Below are 19526 nucleotides of genomic sequence, written 5' to 3'. Positions count from 1 at the left end.
CCCAGCCCATAGACACCTCTACCCTTAACCTATTTGTGGAGTCTAAAAAACTCCACTGACAATATATCAAATAATTTTCCTTAATTTTTTATGTGCTATAAATTTCATAATATATAAAAATAACATAATATAATATATTAAAAGATTAGAAAACAACATTGAATATTCAAGTTCAATCTCGGCCCATAATTTAAACTTACCCAATTTTTTTATCGAAGTTCATTTTTCGAGTCTAATATATTTGCACGAATCCTTCCAAATTTTGAGCAGATCTTGGAGTTTGGATGAATAACTCAACTTTAAACAAGTCTAATTATAACTACGGATAATTAATATGAAACTCCCAAATTATAATTCAATTTTAATTTTTTTTCTAACTTTAAAATGATTTAGTTAAAATTTCAAAATATTAATATTGCAATAATAAGTTTTATTAAAGGAAGTGAATCGAAATTACAGGTTTAATTTAAGATTGTTGTAATAATCAAACAAGGTTGACATAGCGACAATCTTTTCGAATCTCGCCTTGATCTTCATTAAGTGGGTTGTTCTCTGATAACAACAGCACAGCTTTCGCAAATTGGTCGTGGAAATATCCATTATCGGCAGCCATTTTCTCAACCAAAGGTGAAGTAAGTGGATGAGAAGTCAATTGCTGATCCACCATGAGTAACCCCTTGTGTTTCAACAAGTTCTTGTAGTACATATTGTCCAGTATCATTGGCGTTTCCAGGTCATTTCTAGAGTACAACACCGCTTTCGGATCCGGGTCGGGTGTCGGGCACCTCCTTTTGAGGTACTCAGCATGCTCAGGGTCCAGTGTTGGATCAACTGTGGGGTAAAGTCTGTGTACCAAGTTTACACAATGAACTCGCCCTACCGAGTGAGCTCCTACATAACAGTCATACGGATCACTAAAACTAAGACTCTAATATTTTATTAACGTAACACCTGAGCTTTTATAGGTCACTTTTAAACTTTGGGTTTGTTAATTCAGTGCAAATTAAGGTGGAACATTTGATACATCTTCACTGAAAATGTCTCGTACTTCATTTTTTAGGTCAAATTTTGCAATTAGTACTTGTACTATGCATGAGTTACAAATTTAGTCTATCTACTCTAATTTGGTTATTTATATTTTTAAATTTTAAAATGTTAGTTTTAATCTTAACCGTAACTATTAGATATGTTAATCTAAATTATGGTCTTTCCAAAATAGCATATTAATGTGTTATTTTCATATAATATTTATAAGAGTCGTGCTATTTTAGTTACTAGATTTAACAAGTAGTTTGAAATTCAAAAGTATCAAAATTAAAGCTAATCAAATCAAGAATATTGATTAAATCTATAACTTATGCATAGTATGAGATTGATGGTAGAATCTGACTAAATGAATTTAATTGCTATTGTTTGTATCAAGGATCGAAATTTCAAAATTTTCAAATTAGAGTAAAGAGAGAAATATATAATTTAATCAGGGACCAATAGTAGAATTTAATTTTGTTATATATATTTTTAAAATAAGAGGTTGTCACTATTTAAACCCAATTCGTTTTTGCCCATTATATATCAAATAATTTTTCGCATAATGAATAATTTGTTTGTGGTTAAATTGAGAAAAAATAGGAGAAGAGAAAGGCATGTATTAATACCTAATAAAGCAACAGTTCCTGGGGTGTCTATGCCAATGGATTGAAAGCGAGCAAGCACCAAATCAATGGTGTCGTTGTGGTTGGGGATGGTATTTTGCACCTCTGTCGGGTAACTTTGCTTGCTATCTTTCCTACCGCTTCTCATTTCAATGCGTGGTCCTCCAAGCTGTAAACCATATGCAGGCACAAACTAGGGTAAACATTTTACAATATTCTTCTGTTAAATGAAAAGCAAAAGAGAAGAATTTGAATAAGAACCATGACAATGCCATCTCTAGCAGAAAGAGAGACGATATCAGCACAAGAAACTGTCATCGGACATTCTTTCTCCACAGCCTCTTTGATTGTGTTAATGTACTTGAAATTTCTCATCCCAAAACTCCTATCCGATTCTTGCTCCGATTCCATTCCCTTCACCCTCCGTAACAGCAGCGATGCATCACATGACTGCATTCCACAAAGCAGCTCATCAATTAATAATATCATTATAATAGGGTTAATTATATATAGCAAGCTATTTGATCAATAAAACAATGAATTTGTATACATATATATATTTACCTTGACCATGCAGTCATGGAAGAGATTTCTAACCCAAGAAACTGCTGTATTTCCATGTTTGTTGTACAGCTTAATAACTTGTTGTTTGATAATCTCTGCCGCACTTGGGCAACTTTCTGCGTAGTAGTTCAATTGAAGTTCACTTTTCACTGCAACCAAAGTTCATATTATCTTAATATTGTCTTCTTTGGATACCATTGCATTGAAAAGCAACCATTAAATTCAATAAAATAATGCATTGCTGTTCAAGATAATGATACGCAAAGAAGACAATACTTTCACCTTACTAACACGATGCTCTAACGTAATAAATACCAAATAAAGGGATCAAAATAAATAGTTAAATTACCAGAATAAAACTGTGAGAGCAGTATTAATAGCAGAAAGATGAAGGTGGAGCAGCAATGGTGCTTGTTAAGAGTCATGTCCTTGGATTTAATATATTTTTGGTTGAAATGTTAGGTTGATCCAAACTCAAAGACTGTGCCAATGCCTTATATAGCAAGGTTTAAGAAGAGAACAGAAAATTTTAACTAATAAAATGAGTTGCCTTTTAACTGTCGCTCGCTCCACTACGCCACTTTCGTTGACCTTCAGTCCACTTGGGTAAGTGCTCTATAATTTCATTATTGTGCCATAATTCTATTCAAAACACAATGATTAAGCAATTTAGTGTTCTCTGCATTTTATTTTTATTTTTATTTTTTAAAAGTTTTTTATCATTTAAAATATATCATATATATTAAAAATTTATCTGTTGTAATCTTATTATCTTGTATTTTGGTTAACATCATAGTTCTTTAATTCCTTGTTGCCTGGATAAAGCTTAAAAGATAGAATTAAATTTGATTATTTCCTGCAATCATAATCTTTTATTATATTTGTTTATTTTTTAATTATTTAACTCATTTTATATAATTATCAGATTTCCTTTTGTAATTGAATAGGGATAGGGTTAATTGAAATAGAACTCAACCTTTCATAAACATATAACACAATTTTTGTTATTAAATAAATTGTTGAAAAATTCAATCAACTTAATTTTTTAACCATATTTGATAACCCACAATAAAAACTACTAGATATAATTTTTTACTAGCTAGGGACTTACTTATCACTTAATAGATAATAAATTCAATTTGCTAAACATAATCTAAAACTTGAAAATTATAAAAATTGGATAAATAAATAATATAATTCTTTTATAAAAATAAAGATAAAATTAAGAAATTCCTTTCCACAGCATATATAATCTAATTGATTCAACATGTTTCCTTATCTTGAAATTTCTAATTAATTTCCTTATAGTAATTGAATCATATACATATGATGTAAAATAGCACGAAAGTAATGGTTCAAACCGTTGGAATCATAGAGTGCCATTGATGTGGGGTGGTTCACATTGTAGGTGATGCAAAAATTCACCAGAATGAGGGTGGTTCACATTGCAAATGGTGCAAAGATCTATTGAAATGAGGTTTAGAGGTATTGGAGTAATATTCAGGTGAAGTGTTAGCTTACTGGGTGATCTCATATCATCTTATTAGTCATTGCCTTGATGCTGAAAGGAAGGTTTTTATAGAGTCAGGTTAGCTCTAAGGCATCATGTACTATACCTCTTAAGGATAGAGGGTAAAGTGATAGATGTCAGCTTAAAGGCATTGTTGGAGTTCATTTAATTGGATTGAACAAAACGTTCGTAAAATTAACGAGTAATGTTAGAAATTATTCCCCGTATATATTTTGAGTATCGCATGGGTTTGTTTAATATGATGTGGTCTTTTGACAATGCTATTCTCTTAGTGAGGATACAAAATAACTAAACTTTACCGAGCATCTTTTAACCATAAGATTTAGTAATTCAGTTAAAGGTGGTATGTTGAAAAGTATAACAAACACATTCACCACAAGCTCCAACTTCCATTATATAAAATGTGAATTCTTGTCAGGGATAGTGGTTGGGGCTCCACTTCAAAATTCATGGTTGAAATTTTGGTGTTATATTCCTTCCATCGGTTTGTAATCATACCAGGAAAAAGAAAGAATGCGGAATAACATTAAATTAAAAGCTTAATGAGCAATGAATAATGAGTGTAGCCTTCGGAAGTTGGTAGCATAAGAGCAATGCTGACAGTGTTTATCTTTATAATTATGTTGAAACTGATTCATAGTCAATTGGAAAAATATTAACCTCTCAATATGGAAGCCAACGTCACCTCTCGTTTGCCAAATCTTAGTGGAAATGGTGCTCTTATTTTATTGAACGTAAAAAACCCACTATTTCTATTTTGTTTGGAAGGTAAAATTCCACTAATTTTTCTACAAGAAGAAGAAGTAGAAGAAAGGGATCAGCTTTAAACTTGATAGTGGTACAAACCCTTGGTTTCAAAGTGATTAGTGGGAGATCCAAAAGGAGTGGTGAGGCAGATTTCAAAGCAAGTAATCGATGATGACAAATTGACAATCTTGTTCTTGATTTTCCTTTTAATTTTAGTATAGTATTTGACTGAAGTCCATTTACAAATTGGGTTCCAACTTGCGGCATGACCTCGGCCTGTTTCTTGAGTATTCAATTCAGACGTATAGGTTGCCCAATTGCCCCTTTTCTCTGGGCTCTCCTTCAATTCATATGTTCTTTAAGACTAGGTCTTGTGGCCGAAGCAATGAATAACAACACAAAGGCCAATCAAGGCAGTATAATGATAAAACTTGTGTGCGTCTAATTTTGTTTAAAGGGTTTGAGATTGGATTATAAAAATTGACGGATCAAAGTTAAAAGTTTTATATTAAAAATGTTTAAATTAAATTATTAAATTTTTAAAGATTAAAATTATAATTTTTAATTAATTAAAATTTAAAAACTTCTAAATTAATTTTTAATTTTGAGAAGGCTTAAAATATAATTTAAGCCCCAAGTCCTTGCCAATCCCTTTCACCACACTTTGTTGAAATATATATCATGTATTGATAATATATTATTGTATATATTATCAGTGAATTAGATGATTACACATCATTAAATTAAAAAATCACGTAATGATATATTAAAATATAATCCGTATACTATCATTATATTAAATATAAATTATATTGATGTTCTCTACTTGAAAATAACTTAGATTAAGATAATCTTAAAAATAAGATTGTAGGCACCAATAAATTAATGGAAAATCAATTTTTTTAAGCATGTAAATGATATTATACACATGAAACTTGAATTGTGATTCATATATATACATGAAATTTTAATTTTAATTCAATTGTACACATTTAAAGAAATGAATACATATATTTATTTTCATATTGTATTAATATAGTTGTTTGTGTATGCAATATATCAATGTAAAATGGTAATAATTCGATAATATTATTAGTGTTTTGCGAAAATTAAATCAAATTAAAATTTCATGTATAAAATTAAACAAAATCAAAGTTCATGTACAACATTACACATTAGATCAAAGTTCATGTATAGTTTTGATATTTATCCCTTAAAATAACTCAATATAATTTGTAATCTATTATTTAATTGAATACTTTATAAATTAATTTAACTCTAACTAATTTATTTTTAAAATTAAAAAAATACTTGGGAATTGAAATCTATCTAGAGTTAATTTTCAAAACTACAAAATTTGTTTTTTTCTTTTTAAAACTAATTTTATTTTTTATTATTTTAGATTTTCTTCAAATTAAGTTATTAATTATTTAAATAAAAATATTTATATAATATTAAGGGTAGTGATGAGAGTAATATGGTTTAAACCTATGCTAAAAGTATATTTAAAAAAGATTTAACTATAGCTAGATAAAAGTCAAGATTATTAAAAATATTTTTAAAATAATAAAATAATTATTTCATTGTTACCTCAACTGTTTTTAAGGAATCTGAGTTATTTTATTAATAATAATAAACTAGACTAAACAAAAATATATAATCAAAAGAAATCAAAACCCAATAGAAAAATCTGAACTAAACAAATTAAATAAATAATAACCAAACTTTTCCACTTAGCAAAGCATTCGAGAAATCTATCGTTTCCAAAGCCATACCCACTCTCCCTTTCCATGGAAAACCAAACAGCAACCTCTAATTCTAAGCAAAAAATCATACCGTCACCTCCTCCCTGATCTCAAATCGAGCCCCCCTAAGATCATCGATCTTCAAGGAAATCCAGCAACCTATCACCACGGCCAGTAAAAGCCACCAGCCTTCATACCCTCACCCCACGGCCTTCAATATCCTCCTCTCGTCAGAGCCCCCTTCAAATTCCTTGCGATACTATCAGAGAAGCATTTCCACCATTTCTTTCAACTTCCCCCAACTATTGCTCGCACCGATCGTTGTCCACCGCATCTCTCGCAAAATCCGACACACACCCCTCCAGATAAGTACTCCCCCTCTCTGGCTAGTATATGTGCAACTCTATTCGCGTCTTTATGAACATGTCTAAATGAGCATCTTGTGAAACCTTCTGCTTTTTTTTTTTTTTTTTTGCATCTTGTATATAAGCCCCTATAACCGAACCATTTTCATTGCAGGACCACATCCTTTTTGTCATCGACAAGGCGTCCCCTTCCACCAGCACTTCTCGAATCCCTAAATATATCCCCCAAACCACTGCCTGGAGATATTCAAGGGCCTCTACTACAAAACTCGTAGGTATATGACGATTCACTATTGTCTTTGAACCCACCACTTGATCCTCCTAGTTTCTGGTTACAATCTCCGTGCAAGATCTCCTGTCATTTCCTTTAAACGCTGCATCAAAATTTACTTTAAGGAAAGAAGCCTCTAGAAGCCTCCATCGTTCACTCTTCACCCTTTTAACAGGTAATTTCCTTTGTACCCCATTAACCTCTCTAATATAAGCCTCGACTATATGAATTATGTCTTGAGATAATATGATCCTTCTGTCATGTATTAGCCTGTTTCTTGTTGACCAAATATACCATAGAGTACAAATCACTGCTCTGCATGTAGTAGTAGAGAAAGAGGAAACAATATAATTAAGCCAATCCTGTAAAGAACTATTTGCAATATTATCAGGCCATTCAACATCTTTCTCCATATTTCTGCTACAGACGGATAGTCGCTAAAGATATGCTCAGAAGTTTCGACATCTCTTGTACATTTTGGGCACATTGCTGAACTTCATATCCTCCTATTGTACAAATTGTAATAGCTAGGGATGTAATTTTTAAAAATTATCTATGTTGTAATTTTTATTTTCTCTGGTAAATTGATCTACCAGAGTTTTTTTATAAAAAGTTTTATAAGTATCACTCCTATCAGCAGCCACAACACTTTGAATTAAGATCTTATAGCCACTTCTTTCTGAAAAATCATTTGACGGCTCCTCCCCCCACCCCATCATGTCCTCCTGCGGATTCCCAACAATAAGAATACATCGGACCCTTTCAGCAATTTCCTCACCCAAATGCACTGTGAGTTTATGCAGGTTTTTTACAAAAATAGTACCCAAAAAAATAAAAAAACCAAAATAATATATTCAAGAAACTATATACCAAAATGGTACATCTAGGGAGGTCACGCCTCTGTCATGGGCGGCACCACTCTAGTTCTTCTGACAAAAAAAAAAACACAAATCACACAAATCTGTTAAAAAAACAGGATTTGACAACTCACCTGAGAGCACCAGTCACGCTTAGGGTGGAGGCAGCCATGGAAGAAGAAGAAGAAGAAGAGGGCGGCGGGAAAAAGAAAGAAGAGAGAGGGATGAAAGAGAAAAATAAGGGAAAAAATAAATAAATAAGAAAGTTTAGGGTTTAGAGAAGAATACTTAAACCCGCGTTTTAATTGCTGTAGTTATTATTTCTTTTCCTTTTCTGTTTTTTACAAGAATAATTAAAGTGTTAAAATATAATTTTTTGTTATATAATTTAATTTAATTTATTATTATTATTATTATTATTATTATTATTATTATGTTGATTTCATTGGAATTTAATTTTTAATTTTATTTTTATAAGGTATTATTTGGTTAAAAAAGTTATTAAGGTATGTTTGTATTTATTTTATATTTTTATTGATTTATAATTTATTTTTAATGTTTATTGAAGTAAAAAAATCTATTTATGTTATGTACAAAGAATGTTTTATTTTATATAATTTATTTGTTATGTGTGTTTTAGGTTGATTAGATATATTTTTATGTAATTTAAATTATTTGGCATGTTATAATTATTTGTTGTAATTAATCATTACAAATTGGTTACTTATCTTGTACAATTAACTCGCAAAATATTACACTGTACTAAATTATGAGTTAAAATTTATATCAACTTTTAAAATAACATAAAAAATTTATACCGACTTTTAAAATAACAATACATACAATTATACATATAATATTTCTATTGAATAAACAAAGAGAAAATAAAATAAATAGTACAAATTTATAAATTTAAATATTTACATATACAAATAATATAGAAATATAAAAAAAAGAGAGGAAGGAAAGAGAAAATAAACTTAAATGTTACAAAATAAGGAAAATAAATAAATAGAAAGGAAAGTTTAGGGTTTAATATTACAAATTTATAAACTTAAATATTTACGATAATAATATTTCTATATTATTTGTATATGTAAATATTTAAGTTTATAAATTTGTAATATTTGTATAATAATATTTCTTTATTATTTGTATATACAAATTAAATTTTATAACAAAAAAGGTTACCTTTTAAAAATTTTAATTATTCTTCCTAAACCTTAAACTTTCATTTCTATTTATTTATTTTCCTTAATTTTCTTTCCTTCCCTCTCTCTTCTTTCTTTCCTTTCTTGCCGCCCTCTTCTTCTTCTTTTTCTTCTTCTTCTTCTTCTTCCATGGCAACAACACTGGTGCCGCCTATGGGGAAGGCGTGACCGGTGCTAGGTGAGTTGTCAAATCTTTTTTTTTAACAGATTTGTGTGATTTGTGTTTTTTTTTTTTTGTCAAAAGACTTAGGGTGGTGCCGCCCATGACAGAGGCGTGACCACCCCAGATGTACCATTTTGGTACATAGTTTCTTGAATATATTATTTTGGTATTTTTTATTTTTTTGGGTACTATTTCTGTAAAAAAACCCGAGTTTACGCTCATCCTACTGTCTTTCCTGAGGATTAATCAACTCAGACACTAACCAAATTGATAAGTTCCCTCCACATGGTTGTATTTTTCTTTCAGGCAACCTCAGAATCTAAATTCTCCCAAATTCTGGTATTGTTCCCAGAACCCACTCGCCATCACCCAATCTCGTTTGAAGCATTCCCTTAGCAGCACAAATGCTCTTCTAGGTATATGATGGCTAAGTGCCTAGATTTGCACTCATAAAACCAGTAGTTGAATAATACTTTCCTTTAAGCGATTGCGCTAAAAGTGAATTTAAACATTTAATCAAACGCCACCCTTTTTTTGCAGGTAACACAGTATTATATTTTGCCAAATTTTTGAAACCCAAGCCCCCTATCCTCCCTTAGCTTACACAACTTCAACTACTCACACCAATGAATGCCCTTTCTTCCCCCATGCTTTTGCCACCAAAATTTGCTTATAATTCATTTTAGGTCCAAGCAAAACGATGTTGGTAACAAAAAGCATGACATTGCAAAGGTAGGAATGGTTTGCAAAACACTTTTAATAAAGATCTCATTATCCCCTGTGACAAAGGTTTAACACACCAACTCACAATATAGCTTCTTAATAGATCCTTCAAAACTTAGAAAGCCCATCTTTTATTCCGACTCATCATGTTTGGTAAACCCAAATACTGCTTTGAATTAGTAGAGGAACGAACACCAAGACATCCATCAATATCTCCACTATTATGCTCTTTAACATTTGCACTAAAATAAAAAACAAATTTCTCAAAATTAACACATTGGTCCGACGCATTCTCATATTCAACCAAGATTTACTTCAAAATTATAGCTCCATTTTCTGTTGCCTTTCCAGAAAGGAAACATTCAACCAAGATTTACTTCAAAATTATAGCTTCATTTTCTGTTGCCTTTCCAAAAAGGAAACAATCATTTGCAAACAATAAATGTGAAAATTTCGAGTCCCTTCTACTAATTTTTGCTCCCCTAACCAACTTCTTCCAAATTGTCATTCGTAAAAGGGAAGACAATCCCTTACTACAAATCAAAAACAAGTAAGGGCTAAGGGGACCCCTCTACCTAAGCTCCATTCCAAGAGAAAATTCCCTTTTTAACTCGCAATTCAAAACCACAGAGTAAAACACTGTACTAATACAATGTACAATAAAATCCACCCATCTCCTTGAGAAACCCATTTTCAACATCACACTCTCTAGAAAATTCCACTCCACTCTATTATAAGCTTTACTCATATCCAATTTAAGAATGAAATGGCCTCCTTTACCCAGCCTTTTCCGTTTATATATATTGAGAATTTCATAAGAAAGAAGAATATTATCCGTAATTAGCCTTCCCGAAACAAAGGCACTCTACGTTTCATTTATATACACATTCAATACTTTTTGGAATCTATTCACCACTGTTTTTGAAATGATCTTATACCAGACGAAACATAAACTAATGAGACGAAATTGTTGCATACATGATGGATTAGCAGTTTGGGGAATAAGAACTATATTTGCTTTATTAATGTCAACAAATAATTTACCTTTATTTAGAACCTTAAGGCAATGATCTCCAACATATTATCCCATAATGTGTCGGTAATTATGATAAAACAGATCTAGTAAGCCATCCGGTCTCGACACTTTTGTTCGCGCCATAGTTCACAAAGCAATAAAGACTTCCATTCTCTCATATCTAGCATGTAAGCAAACATTTTTCTCATTAATAATGCATTTTTCCACCCCCACTAAAATATGATCTGAATTCCCTTTTCATTGCGAGGAAAACAACTACATGAAATATTCATTTGCAACGGCAAACAAATCATCTCTATCCGAAATAGTTTGCCCATCAACCCCTATTAAGCCCTTAATTTTATTAGTTATCCTTTTCTGCGACACAAATCTGTGAAAAAAAACCCCGTATTCCTGTCCCCCAGCTTCAACCAATTCACTCGTGCTCGCTACTTTCAATATAGTTCTTCCTTATCTATTTTCAGGTTTATTTCCAATTTAGTGCCTAAAAGATCAAAGATATTCTTCTCATCTCTATCACCTTTATTAGGATCCACCAGTCGATTTCACAACCCCCATCATCCGTCCCATTTCTTAATTTCAATTGAACTGCCCACTTATTTAGACACTTACACAGGGACGCTAATTGCTGGGAAATATTCCTTACATTATTTTTCCATAAGCGATTAATCTTCGCTTTGAACGGGTCCTCCAACAACCAACAGCCACCTTTTACCTTTCTATCCTCTGTATCATATCTATCAATAACTGGCAATAATCAAATAACAAGTGAGGTAAATGTTTCAAAGAAAAAGTAGAGAATTGCTTCTACCAACATGCATTCGCAACCCCCAATCCAACCATTTTCTAATATTATTCTATACAAAATTCCCACGTTCCTAATTAAACCAAGGTCTTTCGTACCCTAAATCCTCTAATTAGAATTCATGTAACATATTTCAGAAATCTTTTATACAACCCTCATCCCGAAGAGCTCCCTCTTTCTTTTTAAAAGAATAAAAGATCTTATTAAAATCTCCGCACACTAACCAATGTAAAGTATTATCCCGACCTAAACTTCGTAGAAGATCCCACGTCTCTAAAAAGAACCACATATTAGGACAACCATAAAACCCTGTCATCCTTTATTTATCCCCATCAACATCCCCCTTGAATTTCCACATTAATATGATTTTTCGAAAAACTTCTCAATTCTATATCAACCTCAGATTTCCAACCCAAACTAAGCCCTACCCTAGTACTTTCTGCAGCAACCTCAATATCATGAACAAATCCACCATTCATGTACACCCTTTTCCATTCTATTTGAATCTAATTAAATCTCCATAAAGAATACAATTTGGGGATTGTAAATTCTAAGCATATACTAAATTCTCCTCATATTCTGTGAGCTCCCAACCCACGAATATTCTAACACATGATCTTCATTACTACCGACCGACCTACCCCTTGGCGGTCGTTGACAACTTATTCTGATAAACCAATAATCGCTTATCACATTTCTCTGCAAAATTCGAAACTTCAGAAACCCCCTAGAGAAACTCCTAATTCTTTGCATTTTCTTCCTCTCAAAATCCTCAATCGGGCCATCCTACAAATTGTGAATCATTGGATCCTGCTTCATACTAGTAAAAAAAACCCAATTGATCCCCTTTTCCTCTCGTTCCAAGCTTTTTCAGATTTATTCCCAACACTGGATTAACCCGCCTTATAGGTCTCGCTAGTAAGAAGTCTTTGATGTTCCTTTTCCCCCCGCCAATTGTTAGAAGATTCTGTCTAGAAATTCCCTCGTTCCCCTTATGCAACTAAATACTTTCCATTACGACAACTCTTCTCCCCAATGCGTATAACGAGATATCCAATCCTGTTTTCGATTCATCTACTTCTCTTCGTAGCTTGATTGGGCAAAAGCTATCACTATGACCTAGACAACCACATAGAAAGCAAAATAGTGTAAGCTTCTAATATTGAAACTGAACATATATGTTATTCTAAGATGATACTTTGATTTTCTTTCTATGTTTCAACGGAGATCTTATATCCACTTTCATCTTAATTCGCATAAATTGAAAAAAACCCCAACTAGCCTGTTTGGAGTCTATTCTTAAAAAAAAAAACCAATAAAATTCCCCATTGTTTCGTAACAATTTCAAAGAAAAACCCTGGTGGCAATCCATGAATCTGAACCCAAAAGTACGTATAAATCAATGGCACATTTAAATGATCCTCATTGTCCCATTACCGATGAAACACTAAGAAATAATTGTTAAAAGTCCAAGATGCTCCCTTAATAACTCTTTCAATGTCAACTCGGTGAAAAAATTCTAAATAGGAACCGGTTTTCACCTAGATCTGAGATCTTAATGCCTTCTAATAGGTGTCATAAATTCTCTAGGGTGTTGCGCATAGCAGGAAAATGCACAACACTTGTAGTAACAAAACAACCAACCAGATATAGATTATACACTGACTTTTGATCCTTTAAAATCCCCTCAACCTGCAGCACTTCATGTTCCTTTTCCCCAATACGTAATCCAGCCATTTCATTCTCCATTTGAAAAATACCCAAGCAAACAAAATGAACCCAAAATAGCAGAACTAGTTTAGAAATCGACAAAAAATTAAAAGAAAGCCCTAAAAAAACGTATTCAAGACTAATAGTCCTAAAAGAGCCATGTTAAACAAGCAGACATAAGCGTGTCATACAGTAGACCTACCTAAACAATTTTAATCTCAAATAAATATAAATTTTATAAAATATTTTAAGAGATTATTTGAAAAACATATTAAAATAATTGATGAAAATAAAAAGGAATAACCAAAAAAAGGTAAGAGAAATCAAGTTTTACTACTTCTAATTTTTATGAGAGATTTTGGTTTTCATCAACTTATTATTGAGAGCTACTATTGTGCTTTTATTTTTAGGCTTAATAGTCGAATTTTGGACTCATCTTTATATGGTCAAATCCATGGGCAAAGTCAGGGGGTTGGCATTGGCCCCAAGCCTCCTAAAATGTAAAATTGCATTTTAGGCCCTTAAATTTTTTTTAAAAATTTTAAATTAGTAAAGGTAAAATTACACTTTGACCTCCCGTAAAATTATAAAAATTTGATTTAATCATTTACAAATTATAAAGATATAAACTATAAAAAATTAAAATTTCATTCGCCCCTAAAAAATTTTTCTGGCTTCGCCCCTGGTCAAATCTTTGAGGAGGCTCGTGGATTTTGTGTTAGTTTTGATGTTTGTTATTTTTTGTTATGACAATGAAGTTGCTCACAATCCTACCCATTGATTTTTAGATAGTGTTTGCTCTTTTGATGTTGGTTTAAGCTACATGAATGTTATTCATTGGTTGGTGTTGGGAGAACGTTATTCTTCGCCATTATGGAATTTTAATAATACTTAAGTTAACTTAAAAAAAATTATAATTTGGGGTGCCTTTGATAAATTATTGAAACTTTTTAATAAAATTACTGAAAATTTTAATTTCTTAAGAAATTGCTACTTACAATATTTTAAATGTGTTTCATAATCTTTTAATTTTTTATTTAATATAAAATTAAAATAAATGTTAGAATAAAATAGGCATTTTGATTGAGACCATACATATGTTGTTGATTAAGAACACGCAAAGAAAGTTTGCAATAAAAATCTAAATTGCTTTCATATCATATCACGTACTACATAACAAACCCTAAATCATCTAATTTAGAAAATAAATTTAATATAATTAAAATTTTTAAAAATAAAAATAAAAAGAGTTAATATTTAATTCACTAACGACGTATAAACCTTATGCATCATTATTGAACCACCTCACAATGAATAAAATAATAAAATATTTGAGGACTTATAAGTAAATATTGATTTAATTATAATTTTATTTTCTCAATTTCTTTCTACTGTATGGCAAAATTTTTCCAAATTGAGTTATAATTTTTGAGAGTTTTTCTCAATTTAGAATTATTTCATTGATTTTAATCACCAAATTTAGTGATTGAAAATCAATGAAATAATTTTAAATTCAACAAAAATATCCCAAATCCCAAAACCATGTTTAGAGAAGTTTGGCTATGTCAAGATACAGGGAAGACTTGAGGAAATAAAAATATAATTAATTAATCTTATCAGCATTTATTTATAAACTGTCAAATATTTTATTATTTTACTCATCGATGAGGTGATTTAATGTGATTTATTGAAGATGTACGAGATTTACACATCGACGATGCATTAAATATTATCCCAAATTTATGTTACGTAAAAATAACAAAAGAACAATAATACTTATTTATTAAAAATAATTTTGATAAAAGAAAAAAGAAAGAATCCAAAACTAAAGGGATGAAACACGAGAGTCCTGACCTCCTAAAATGAAATTTCATAAGCTACCAATATGATTTAGTTTGAAAATACATAAAAAATTCAAAGAAAAGAAAGGCCTAAAACAAACCTTAAAAACATCAATATTTATTTTAATAAATAATATAATTATATTAAGTGTCTAATTTTACTAATTTATCAAATAATTTTATAACATAAATTTAATATCTATAAAATGCACCGTTATCCAATCTCTCTCCATACCCAATAATTTTTTTTGCAAAAATGCAAAAGATAGAGACAAAATCATGTGATTTTGAACATGAAACCAATATTATACCAAAAACTTGAATCAAATTGATGATGATAATACTATGATATCATAGGAAAAAAACGTAATATGTTTATGAGACACAAACAAGAAGTCCCAAGTCCATAAATGCAAGTAGTCGACCAAACTGACCGAAAACAAAAACATCCCCATACCATGATTTGTAGTCAATAGAGTGCTCAAATTGTTTTCTTAGGTAGCATGGGATGGGATGGGCACTACAGCAAAATAGATTTTTAGCGGCGTTTTTAGCAGTGTTTGAATGAAAAACGCCACTAAAGGTTGAGTATTAGCAGCGCTTTTTAAAAAAGCCGCTAATGCTCGATCTTTAGCGGCGCTTTTCAAAAAACGCCACAAAAAATTAACACAACGCCATCGTTTTGTATTGAGCCTTTAGTGGCTTTAACGGCGCTTTTAAAAACACAACTAAAGATCAAGTATTTTAAAAGCGCCGCTAAAGAATTTTGCAAAAGTATTGAGCTTTTAGTGGCTTTAGCGGCGCTTTTTGAAAAACGCCGCTAATGCTCGATCTTTAGCGGCGTGTTTTAAAAAACGCCACAAAAAATAAAAAAATAAAAATACTATTATTTAAAATAATTTTAAAGATTTTTGGTATATGACTAATTGCTTTTTAATTTATATGTTAAATATTTTCTTATATAATTGTAAAAGAGATAGTATTAATTTTAAAATATTCAATTAATGATAGTATTAATTTTAAAATATTCAATTAATTATCATTATAGTTTAGGGTTTATGGTATATGGTTAAGGGTTTAATGTTTATGAGTTACTATTTTAAGGTTTATGGATTATGGTTTAAGGGTTGAGGTTTAAGGTCATTTAGGTGTTAGGGGTTAAGGGTTAAGGGTTAAGGGTTAGTGGTTCATGGTTTAGGGTTTATGTTTTAGGATTCATGGTTTAGGGTTTAAGGATTAGGAGTTTAGGGTTTAGATTAATTAGTGTTTTTAATTTATATGATAAATATTTTCTTATATAATTATAAAAGAGATAGTATTAGGTTTAAAATATTGAATTAATTATCATTATAGTTTATGGTTTATGGTTTAAGGTATATGGTTTAGGGTTTAAAGTGTATGAGTTACTATTTTAAGGTTTACGGATTATGGGTTTAAGGATTATGGATTACGGTTTAAGGGTTGGGGTTTAAGGGGTATGGGTTAGGGGTTAAGTGTTAGGTTTTTAGGGTTTAGAGATTATATTTATGATTTAAGGTTCAGGGGGTAAGGGTTTAAGGCTTAGATTGATTAATGTTTTGTAATTTATATATTAAATAATGTATTATATTGATGTATTTATTTTTTAAAATGTGTATAAACAACTAATGCGGACCATTCTTAAAAGAATAATGCTTGTATTGTTGTGTCATTTTTATTTTTTTAATTCATCGATTCCATTTTATATCTCTTAAAGTTTCCTTTTGTATTTTATATGTTAATTTAAAAATTATAAAATCTTCAAAAAAATTAAAATTTAAAAAATAAAAACTTAACATATAATAATTAATAATTTAGTCCATATTTCAATTAAAAAGTTCAATATTCAAAATTAAAAATTCAAAAATAATAAGTTCAACACAAAAATTTTAAAAGAAAAATAGAAAAAAATATATTAAAAATGAAAAAAATTTAAAATTAAACAACGGTGGCGATTTTAAGTAAAACGTCACAAAAAATTGATCTATAATGGCGTTTTTAGTGGAAACGCCGCAAAAGAGAAAATTAAAATCCCCAATTTTTGGTTACCCGCTCGTTACTCCCTCTTATTCTCATTTCAGTTGCGCCCCTAAATCCCCCAAATAGCTCTCAAAATTTGCCCCCAAATTTCCCATTTCCAGCAACACCAAGTCAATACACCTAAACCAATCACACTTCTTTTTCCTTTCCTTTTCATTTCACTGCACTGAATTCACCCACCATAGCTACTCATTTTCTCTCGATCTGTTAGGGTTTCTTTTAATTCTAGGCTTTACAAATGGAAGTTGAAGAGAAGGAGAACGAGGAAGAAGAAGAGGAGGAAGAGAAGAGGGGGAGGAGGAAGAAGAAGAGAGAAAAGCCGATCATTTCGTTTTCTTATGGAACCAGTTAATCATTTTCTGTTGATTGATAGTTGTACATTATATGGTCTTATTCCCCTGTTAAATTGTATAAATAGATTGCTAGTTGCACCCAGATACGTGCTTATTCCCATTAAATTGTGAATAGGTACAATTTATTTAATTTGGTCGACCATTTTCACAGTCGAAGCCTTTATCGTTCCATCTTTTTAAGGTATAGTCCCTATAATATTTTTCTGGTAACTATTCTTTCTATGCTTATTATTTTCCTTTTACCACCCCATGTACCATTTATTGGCCAGCTAAAGCTCTGTTTCAATGTTACAAGATCATAGAAGGGAAGAATCCTTTGAACAATTTTCTCCTGGGTTAGAATAAAAATCCACGCAATAGAGAAGTTGCCTCTTTCTTCCTCCTATTAAACTTTTTCATGGAACTTGATTATTCAATACTATCGATGCCGAGTTAGAATGCTCATTGACATAGTGGTAACTAAGTTCTATCGGATATAGCACCTAGATGTTAACCATTTAATACCTTCGTTTACTTCTATTTAATTCCATTACTATATTTTTATTCGGAATTATAAGATGTATTAAGTAATAACGATTGCAATTGGAATGATTCTCGCAGATTGTGCTCAGAGTGAATGTATTTTCATGAATGACATCATCTCACAGCAATGGGTTTACTACTATTTTCACGAAATAGGCGTATTGTTTCTTGACATTGATGTTTATCAGTGCAAGATAAACCTTGTAGAAGCTCTTAAGGGGTAGGAGCTGAGGCAAAAGTAATTTTATATGAAGGAAAATCCCATACTGATCTGTTTTTACAGGTTAGTGATTATTGTTAGCTTTTTAATATCAATATAGGTTTTAATAGTCTTGTTTTACTGCAGTCTAGTCTTCCACCTCTAATATTTTGTTATGTGAATAAACTAATATAAAAAATTCGCATTTCACATTCATTATCATACTTGACTCATGGTCCTTTTAAATCTACATATAAACTGGGATGACAATGTCGAACTTCGGTTTAGTTTAACTTAACAGGGAAATGAATCAATTTCCCGAGATCTTTGTGAACTTAGCTCAAACTACTTGAAGATTTACTTTAAAACAAATGTGATGGGGTTGCTTTTCGGAGTTTCGATCATCTCGTTGAACTCGCCAGATGCTGATGGTGCCGGTTTGACACCCGAAGAAAAGCTGAAACTATGCGATAATGCCTGCGCAAAGGAGCTTGAAAAGGTATGGTGAGATTGCATAGCTCCTTTATCTTTGATTTTTCCTCCATCCATAGGCTGCTAGTGCTAGTTTACTTATTCAATAGCATTTCGTATATCCTATTGTGTTTGGGTTCTTTACCATATCATATCATGTTCAAGTTATTTTATATAAAATTTGAGACATTTATGTATTCGTGTCGTGTAATCTGCCAAGTAGGCATTGGATCTGTAAAACATTAGTAATGTACTAATTAAGAAACCTAACCTTTCTAAATATCCAATGAAGTTTACCTTATCTAGGCATTGCAGTTGATGCTTTGAAACTTCTTGTTGGCATGCTTGATCGTCTTATACGTTAAAGTATAATACTATGTTACACTGATTTGATGTGAGTTTTGAATACCAGTATGTGTTCAGCATGTATATATACTTAGTATGATTGATTGTTGATGTAACAATGTTTGATTGCTAATCACATGATTTTCACTTTTGTTTTCTCTTCAATAATGATTGATTGCTAATGTAACAATGTTTTTTTTTTACCAGGATGCTGTCTAACAATTGCATAACTGAGCCATGTTTTTAAGATTGATTGCAAATGACTGATATTGTGAAATAACACTTACATAAGATAAAGTAGTAACTCTGGCTTTGATATGCAAGATGAACTGCTTTGGTTGGAATTGTTTGATAATT

At 30.9% G+C, this 19526-nt stretch overlaps 2 protein-coding genes and 1 long non-coding RNA gene across 5 annotated transcripts; 1 reads left to right on the top strand and 2 right to left on the bottom strand.

Annotated features, from left to right (window-relative positions):
• Positions 1–409: 409 nt before the first annotated feature.
• On the bottom strand, positions 410–2713 carry LOC108459930 (peroxidase 21-like). Of its 2 annotated transcripts, none has more exons than XM_017759328.2 (5): positions 2566–2713; positions 2217–2365; positions 1914–2102; positions 1656–1821; positions 410–891 (listed from the first exon to the last, which is right to left on the bottom strand). In XM_017759328.2, the coding sequence occupies exons 1-5, from the start codon at positions 2639–2641 to the stop codon at positions 485–487; spliced, it is 987 nt and encodes a 328-aa protein (XP_017614817.1). In that variant the 5' UTR covers positions 2642–2713; the 3' UTR covers positions 410–484. The 2 variants fall into 2 exon arrangements, with proteins under 2 accessions (XP_017614817.1, XP_052883175.1); XM_053027215.1 differs by having other exon boundaries at positions 2217–2332.
• A 3379-nt stretch (positions 2714–6092) lies between these two features.
• On the bottom strand, positions 6093–7958 carry LOC128291663 (uncharacterized). Of its 2 annotated transcripts, none has more exons than XR_008281480.1 (2): positions 7867–7958; positions 6093–7600 (listed from the first exon to the last, which is right to left on the bottom strand). XR_008281480.1 is itself a non-coding variant. In XM_053026866.1 (2 exons), the coding sequence occupies exons 1-2, from the start codon at positions 7902–7904 to the stop codon at positions 6926–6928; spliced, it is 303 nt and encodes a 100-aa protein (XP_052882826.1). In that variant the 5' UTR covers positions 7905–7952; the 3' UTR covers positions 6093–6925. The 2 variants fall into 2 exon arrangements, 1 of the variants encoding a protein (XP_052882826.1); XM_053026866.1 differs by having other exon boundaries at positions 6093–7190; positions 7867–7952.
• LOC128291664 (uncharacterized) lies at positions 6916–7487 on the top strand. The gene is made up of 2 exons (XR_008281481.1): positions 6916–7050; positions 7302–7487. It is a non-coding gene; the product is annotated as an uncharacterized LOC128291664 (long non-coding RNA).
• Positions 7959–19526: the final 11568 nt, after the last annotated feature.

The sequence above is a fragment of the Gossypium arboreum genome, chromosome 4, assembly GCF_025698485.1.
Source record: "Gossypium arboreum isolate Shixiya-1 chromosome 4, ASM2569848v2, whole genome shotgun sequence".
NCBI lineage: Eukaryota > Viridiplantae > Streptophyta > Magnoliopsida > Malvales > Malvaceae > Gossypium > Gossypium arboreum.
This window is presented reverse-complemented; position numbering and strand designations above follow the sequence as displayed.